At 36.6% G+C, this 8397-nt stretch overlaps 1 protein-coding gene across 5 annotated transcripts; it reads right to left on the bottom strand.

The window, feature by feature from the left end:
* Nucleotides 1-1649: 1649 nt before the first annotated feature.
* Nucleotides 1650-5639, bottom strand: mitfa (melanocyte inducing transcription factor a). 5 transcript variants are annotated; one of them, XM_069677715.1, is made up of 9 exons: nt 5607-5639; nt 4503-4717; nt 4319-4418; nt 4106-4214; nt 3634-3717; nt 3227-3283; nt 2878-2953; nt 2540-2687; nt 1650-2054 (listed from the first exon to the last, which is right to left on the bottom strand). In XM_069677715.1, the coding sequence occupies exons 1-9, from the start codon at nt 5637-5639 to the stop codon at nt 1650-1652; spliced, it is 1227 nt and encodes a 408-aa protein (XP_069533816.1). The 5 variants fall into 5 exon arrangements, with proteins under 5 accessions (XP_069533816.1, XP_069533814.1, XP_069533815.1 ...); XM_069677713.1 differs by having other exon boundaries at nt 3634-3726; nt 4307-4414; nt 4505-4717; XM_069677714.1 differs by having other exon boundaries at nt 3634-3726; nt 4319-4414; nt 4505-4717.
* Nucleotides 5640-8397: the final 2758 nt, after the last annotated feature.

Below are 8397 nucleotides of genomic sequence, written 5' to 3'. Positions count from 1 at the left end.
TAAAGAAGAAAGCTTTAGAATTTCAGAGATCAAAGTTGTACATTTCTCTGCAAGTTGTAAATTACCAGAAAATAATCTTATTTACGTGAAAAATGTAATGACAATCATATAAACAGTGAAAAATATCAAATCAATTAACTTTTCTAGGTTGCAACCTCATCACACAAAAGATCCAGTGGCGTCTTACATATTATGCCTTCACTGAATGATCCTATTAAATACTTTGTAATTGGATTTGGCATGTAGCACCTCCTCACTAATGTGTGTGTTCGGCATTCCCTGAATATGGACGGCATTTGTGAGCACCTGTTGTTTTATTTTTTTGACCAACCCATTTTAGATTAAACCACGCTTATAAGTCAAAAGCCTGGACAGCTGTTTTCCCTTGAAAACTGTGCTTACTTGTTTCCAGTAATACTATAATTAATTAACTTTTTATCAGACCTCAAATAAGACAAGAATTAGCTAATTAGTGTGCTCTTTCTGAACTGTACATTGAGTCTCTTGTTTTGAAAACATTTATTTCTAAAGGACAATTTGTAGTTTGAGAAAGGCATAGGGGCTATATTTAGTGTAGTTCAAAGGCCTGATGGGGTTTGCTCCATGTAGCATCCCATGGAAGTCCACTTGCAGCAGAGCGGCATATTTTCCAGAAAAGAGCAAACCATTATACTGGACAAACATAAAGTGTTCAACATAATGCAGGCTAAAAGCAACCCTTTGGCAAGAAATCTGTGTAAATGTGTAAGTTATTGGGCTCATAGTATCACTCCTCATTCTTCAGGGCATGAGAAGGACTGACTTAATTTACACATGTGCACTTCATTAAATTATTTGTGTATTTGTCCACAATTTAAGCCTCACTTTTTCAGGTTCAAACCCGAAAGGTGTCAATCGTACTGGTGGGCAAAAATAAAAACAGAAAAATTGGAGCTATTTGCAAATCTTAAAGGAAGTGAATTGCAAGTCTTAAGTGCATTAATCTGTCTCAGTTGTAGGTTTACATCAGTAAAAAGCACTATAAATATCTCTAAAAACACTTCCTCCTACGTGATCCTCTTACAATCCACCTCCCAAGCTCTACAGGTTGTTTTCATGTTTTCTTGCACTTGGTTTGTAAAACAAACAACCAATGATGGTTCTGACAAAGCATAACAATGGGTAATTTTTTTGTTTTTTTGGAGCTCTCTGCACTTTTCCACCTGTGTACCTTAGCTCTCTTGTCATTGACATTAAAAAAACTTATAAAAAGTATATTTGGGACAAATAAAAAAAACAACCTAATAGCTTCATTCAGTAGACCAGTCTATAATGGCACTAGATTGTAGTATTGTATTCGTCAGTCACCAAGTACCTTATTTCTAATGGTTCTGACCTGTCCATTAATACAACAACAAAATTAGAAGGGGAAAAAGAGTGTTTACAGACGAGGAAATGAAATGTCACATTAAAACACAGAGTTTGAACAAAGGGGCTCAGAAAAGTGGGAAATAAAAAAATAAAAAAAAAGAATAACATGAAAATAACAGTTCCTTAATCCACTTAGTCACATAGGCACCTTTAAGTCACTTTAAGGTGAACTGTCTAAGTGATGAAATTCTACAGCTAGAAAGTGTCAGTATATGTATGGCTCATGACAGTGAGCGATGCTAACAGCCTTGCTCCTTCTCTTCCATACCAGAGCTGGAACTGTGGTGGCTGCTACTGTTGTTGGAGCCATCAGGTGACATCGAGGACAACAAGGGATCACTTGGAGAAATTGGTGACAGGGTGTTTTCCCTTACCAATTGCTTCATTTTACAGGTCCTGGAGTTTCCATAGGGGTCAGGGTCCCCAGCATCTGTTGGGATTTGGTCGAAGGTGATGGTTCCGTTGTTGAGGTCAAGTGTGGTTGGAGGAGACATGTCAGGAGCTGTGCTATGCTGGTAGAGATCTGAGGGGCAGTCGCCAAGGAGAGGCTCTTGTTTAATGGCTCTGGCCATCAAATCCGATGTGCAGACAGATGGGGATGACACTGCTGTAAGACCATGGGCTCTGGCATGGATTTCCAACTCCTTAATGATTATACAAATAAACAAAATGTGATGTAGACACAATATATTGGTTTAATAAACTTAGTATACCCTGGAATTTTTTATCAGCCATTGTAGCAGTTTAATGAATGCTTTGAGCTAAATGCTAACGTATCATGCTAACATAATACCAACAAAGTTGGTATTGTATGTGTCTATGGGTGAGTGTGTTTCTTAGGCTTCACTGGCTGTCCTTAGGTCAAGGCATTAAGTGATAAATTTGCTTCTATAAATTCACATTTACCTATGGGAATTTTCATTTTAGGGCCAGACAGAATTTGAATCTACTCAGTAGTTGGTTCCTTACAATATGTGATATAGTTTTCTTTTTGTTGGTTTATAAATGAGTTTGGTTGGTTATGTGGACAAGCCTTAGGACAAGCTGGCTGAGGGGACCAACTGCCATTCAATGGCCAAGACATTTGACTTAAAACAAAACTATTGCGCACCAAAGATAAATGACCTACTTGTATACGAAGCATAAGATGACGGTTTGCATGCTCCAGCTTCCTTTGTCGGCACTCAAGCTCCTTGGACCTCTGCTGCTCCCGCTGTAGCCTCCTGATATAGTCCACTGAGGCTTTCAGAATGGTGCCCTTATTCCAGCGCATGTCTCTGGGATATTCAGAGGACAATGCTACAGTCAGAGTCAGCTGACCCACTGACCAGAAAAGCATAGGAATCTTTACGGCTCCATTGAATAAAATGCCTTTACATTTTAAGGACACTAGGAGGCGTGAGAGGGAGGAGGTACTAAAAAAAGACTCATAGTTGGATATCATAAATGCATACAAGCAACACTTACGGATCATTTGACTTAGGTATTAGGGTTCCAAGCTCTTTGATACGATCATTGATGTTGAATCTCCTTCTTCGTTCAACTAAAATTTGTGAAATAGAATATACAGTAAGTACAGCAGCCTATGTTGATACAGGTCATATAATTAAACATGATGCTTTAAAATCGACTATTTCAACAATTAAAAAAAGATTTACCTTTTTTATTACTTTTAAAACTTATTTTCAATTATTCTGGTTAAAAAATTACGTTTCATTTAACAATGACACATAATGGAAAATTATTATATTAATTATAACTACATAAAGAGAAAACCAGCTATGAAATAAAGTTGTTTATATTTTCGATGACCCACTTAAGTTGTGGTTGTCTTTCTTCTGTCTCTCTTTAGCAAGAGCCCGTACCTCAGCCTCTGTGAAACAAAAACATGCCACTGTCAAATCTTTGCAAAAGCATTATAAATAAATTAAACTAACTTTTTTTACTAGAACTTTTGAAAGTTGCTGTGATATGCTAACTATTCACAGCATAATAAATAAAATGAAATGAATAAAAAATTTCAGTGTTCTGTTAATTACTGTAAGTAAAGTAGAAAATTCCAATCTCAATTTTTTTATAATAATAAATTATTGATATTGTGTGCAAATTGAGTAATACACAAAATGCCTCATATACAATTTCTGGTGAGATCAAACTTAAAACAACCAACGTACAATTTACAAAAAATCATCATGTTCACTTTCTTCATTTTGCTTTGCTTACCTACTGGAAAGCCCTCTGGCCTTTGATAGTTTTCATACTGGCCACAGGATCCAGTCTTGTCCAGTACTTGCTTCATGCCAGGAGCTGGAGTAATTATTTGGCAAATAATTGACTTAATAGTATCCTGTGCATTTCCAAATTGCACACAATATTGACACTTGCCAACAGTCATGTTTCTTCTTCTTCATTTCAATGGAAATTGGTTGATTCTATCCTTGATTAGGATTCTATCATTATAAACAGCATAATGTCATTTTTTTCAACGAGTATTTAATTCATAAACAAGAGTTTTCAGTCACAAAGTGGACAAAATTGACTGTGAAATGATTTTGCGCTCTTTATTTGCCACACTCAAAATCTCCATGACTCCCACCTAAACTATACGAAAAAGGAAGCACAATTCATTCAACAATTAGCAGAATATACAAACATCATTTAAGATAAGTGTAGAAAGCTGTTCTCAGAAGTTTACCTGTGTATTCCCTCTTAATGTTGGGTGGACAGGAGTTGCTGATGCCGAGGCCTGGGAGTGGAAGTCCTTGGTTGCCGTACACATCAAGAAGGTCACCAGAGACGGGGAGCTGCAGAGTAAATGTCACTGTATAATGAACAACATCTCCTTTATTTAAATGACACAGATATCAGCAGTACAAATTCTTTATGAACCCATTACTTGGAAAATTACCGGGTTGTTCATTTGGAGTCCTGGGTCCATAAGTCCAAGTACTTCATCATTGTAACTTGACTCCAAGCTTATAATATCATCAATAACATCATCCATCTGTGTATAAGGAAATCAATTTTGATTCAGTAATTTCAGTATTTGAATTTAATTAAATGAAAAGTAGTCAGTGGTAATGGGCAGGCATACCTCTTTCTCACAGTTGGAGCTGAGAGTAAGCAGGGCCATGGGACTGTTTGGGGCGCTGCTGCCGGGCCCGGGTGGCATGCCGTGTTCGGGGGGTTGGCTGGGGCACTGGCTGCCAGCTTTACCACCCAGCGTGGTGGACAGATAGTGCCTCACCTGCTGCCTCTGAGCCTGCTGGATGTGGTACTTAGTGGGATTTTCCAGGTGGGACTGCACCTATAATAGTAAGATTTAAACAAAACACAGATTCATTTTTCAGTCAAGCCCAGTATGTGTATATTTCGTATTGCAGAACGTAAAAAAAAAAAAAGGATCACAGATCACAAACCATAGCTAATACATTCATGATGTTTAAAAACATCGGCAAAAACGAAGTTTGGATTTTAATGAAAAATTACTCTTGGTTTAATTACTCGACAGAATCATTCTAACGCAAACCTGAAAATCGAAAGATATTTGAGAATCACACTTAAATCTGGAGCTTTGCCTGCTGTGTTGCCGTCACATTACTAATCCTTTGTGTGTTTAGATGAATAATTGACCTTAAAACTCAATTTTAAAGGTCAAACTTTATCGATCAATATCAACCTTGCGTTGGAAGTATCATTTTGTATATGCTTAATTGTGGGAATATATTTAAACAAAAAACTTTCTCATTACATTACAATTAAATTAATGAAATTACAAGGGACATCTCAAGGCAGATCTCAAGTGTGCAGTGCAGATATTTTTGACATTATAATTAACTTTGCCACTGGCCAATTTACTCTCAACATAAAAGACACTCTGGAGCAGTACCGTTGTGTTACATCATCTATGACCAGTTGAAGCTTGTACAACACCTGAACTGATATAGCTGACAGACCTGTTTTCATTCATTAGCTTTTCTTTATTACTGCTTAGTTCTAGTAACATCAACAGCTCTGAACTGTGTAAATCAAGTCAAGAAGGACAATGACACAGTTTTTTACAGTCCATAGACCTATACTGTCAATATAAATAGTCACAAGAAAGAACAACATTTTAACTTCAGCTTCAGACCTCTTTTTTAGTATAACTTTTTTTTCTTTAATCACATCCAAGACATAAAAATAAGTCATCTCACCTGATAGTGGCTGTATTCCAGCATCTCCAACATGTTATTTGAGTAGTAATTGATCAAAAGTATCTACATATGGTTCATAATCCCTTTATCTTGTTAGCTTACACTATGGACAGTGAGCTTGCATGTGCAAAGAGCAGTCACTAGTCCCTCTTAATTTATCCAGGGCTTAAGGCTAATTAGTTATGCAAGTAAAAATGGAGGAGGACACTGAGACTCATCCTCCTACTGCTGTGTTGCCCCAGCTTAAGTATGAATTTATTTCTTTATGCAGCTCAATTGACGTCACCACCTCTGGCGCACAAAGGAGTCTTTTTACTTGTTGACCAGTAGTCTGCGAACTGAAGCTTGCTTAAGGCTAGCTATCGTTTAATCTTTAGTTCTGCTCATTTAGCATAAAACATTATTTGTTTGAAGCACAGAGAACACAATAAACCACTGTTTAACTACAAACCAGCCATATGAAAAACCCAAATGTATGGTGTGTTTACTAACTCAACCATTTTTTTTAATATATATATATCTTTAGAGGTTAATTACATGTAACTGTCAACTGCAACGCAGTCACAATTGCAGGGTAATAAAGGTGAACCAGTTGTTTTACAGGGAAATTATTTTTAGTATTAAGGGTTCATAGAAACTTATTGAGTTTGACTATTCAGATATGATCTTTTCCAGCCTTGATCAGCTCTCTTTGCAACAAACCCTGATTTTAATAGGTTTTCACAGGGCTTCTTTCTTAATTGTCAATGATAATACATGAAGAAAATGACATTTCACATGTTGATCCCGACTCTTTTTACATTCTTTTTTAGTGTTTTGATTCATTACAAATATGCAGCCTCCAAAAATGCACATTTAAAGTGTATTCAGGATATTATTTTATAAATTGTGGATTTAAAACACATTAAAATGTAGACCTAAATTAGTTGGGAAAAAAGTCACAAAGTTGTGAATGATGAGGCTTTTTTCCCCTTTTCTCTCATCCCTTAAGGGATGTGGAGTTATGTGGATTTATTGTGCAAAACAAAAATATTTTATTACAATTACAGGTAAAATGGAATTCTAAACTGTAAACCAATGATATGCCAAACCAACCATCTTCCATTCTGAACTTTTGGTTTGCAGTCCTCTCTAACATGACTGCTTAAAGACAAATCATTGGCAATTATCTGATACAACACGAGCGAAATGAGATAACTTCTGTTCAAGTGTCAGGTACTTACTCAAGACTGAAAATATAGTCAGTCCATACTTGATATATACTTGACTTGAGTATATTTTTAGTGCATCACTTTCATGTGAATTTGGAAAAGATTTACGTCATTAACTCAGATGACTTTCAATATTTACATAGGATCAAAGATACAATACTGATTTTTCAAATCTCCTCCCAGCATATGGGTTAACAGAAAAAGATTATTTAGGACATCCCATTTAAAATGGCTTCTTTGTTTCAAGTCTCACAACAACAATGATACATTGTGTGTATGCTTTCGTGCCGCCGATATATGTTGTTAGGCTGACCACTCCACAGAGAGATAACATCAATGCCTCCCAAAATTATTTTCCATTTTCAGTACTGCCATATCTATTGCAATCAACCTAAAGTGCCTATCTCTCCATGAAGCTTCAATGATTCAGGCTATTTTTCTTTTTTATTACATCTTTTGATCAGTGACAAAGGGAATCTGCTTTAATATCTTATTTTTTTATTATATTTTTCAAAACACACACATTTGCAGCACTGAAAGCTGATTTTACACTTCTTTGTCATCATATTGAATAGTAAACTATTCCCAGAATCAAATATTTAAATTAGCTGCTCATCAGGATCCTCAAGCTTGAGCACTTTTAGTCGTGCAGCTACTTTAATAATGTCTGCTGCTGCATCTCCTGTAATGCTGCTTGAACACAGAGTATCACATCTTAACTGGATTATCAGGAACTCTCTAAGAGCTGAGGAGGTGAACACAAACACAGGGGAAGTGCCCCTTGGCTGGACAGGGCCTTGTAGGATAAAACAGAGAAAGCTTTCTTTGTAAATTTATAGTAAATCGTTTATTTGTCTATCCTTCACAGCGTGGCCTTTTCCTTCAGCCAAACCTTTGGGTTGAGAAGGAACTATTAACAGGGGATGTGTTTCATTTATCCCTACAGCAAGCCAAGCTCTAACTATATTTAAAGACTCTTTGTGAGACAGAGGTTTATTACCTTCTCAAGGGGAGCACATGGGCCAATGTTTTAGGCTCATGCCTTGAGGACCGGTAACATTTAGAGAGAAAGTCGTCACTCCTTGACCCCTGAAAAGAAACAGATCTATTCATATCTCAACCAGCTCCACTCTGTTTCTTACTTCGTTGGAAACCAGCTACATTTGGGGACATTTTTGGAGGAGGATGATGACATACACTGTAACCAGAATTTAAGAAGAAGGCTAGGGTTGATGACCAATAAATCACATGAATAGCAAAATGACTCATTTAGAGCACTTATTAGTGGACGGGTGTGTAGATAAGTATTTCATGAGGTAATACAGCTTCTATTAAGACCAAGACTTCAAGGGGTTGAGAGTTAAGAGCAAGACCAATGCAGGACGGACTGAGTCAAGACCAGGACCAGACCAGTATGAGTCCAAGACTGCATGAGACACTTACAATAAAATGTACAATTGTACCATGACAATATTGCAGAGGTGAAATATATTTGTGGGAAGTATTTGTGCTTGGTAAATGACTTTAATGATGAACTGATTATCAGAATAGTTGGCTATTAATGATGTGTCAATTAACTA

This window comes from Semicossyphus pulcher, unplaced genomic scaffold (assembly GCF_022749685.1).
Source record: "Semicossyphus pulcher isolate SPU_LCO1_2020_fin unplaced genomic scaffold, fSemPul1.0.p SCAF_3, whole genome shotgun sequence".
NCBI lineage: Eukaryota > Metazoa > Chordata > Actinopteri > Labriformes > Labridae > Semicossyphus > Semicossyphus pulcher.
This window is presented reverse-complemented; position numbering and strand designations above follow the sequence as displayed.

Coding starts and splice junctions, on each gene's coding strand:
- mitfa (XM_069677713.1), bottom strand. CDS start 5,639: ATGTTGGAGATGCTGGAATACAGCCACTATCAG. Junction 4,415..4,504: donor GCTCCAACTGTGAGAAAGAG/GTATGCCTGCCC, acceptor CCTTATACACAG/ATGGATGATGTTATTGATGA. Junction 2,055..2,539: donor ATCTTATGCTTCGTATACAA/GTAGGTCATTTA, acceptor ATAATCATTAAG/GAGTTGGAAATCCATGCCAG.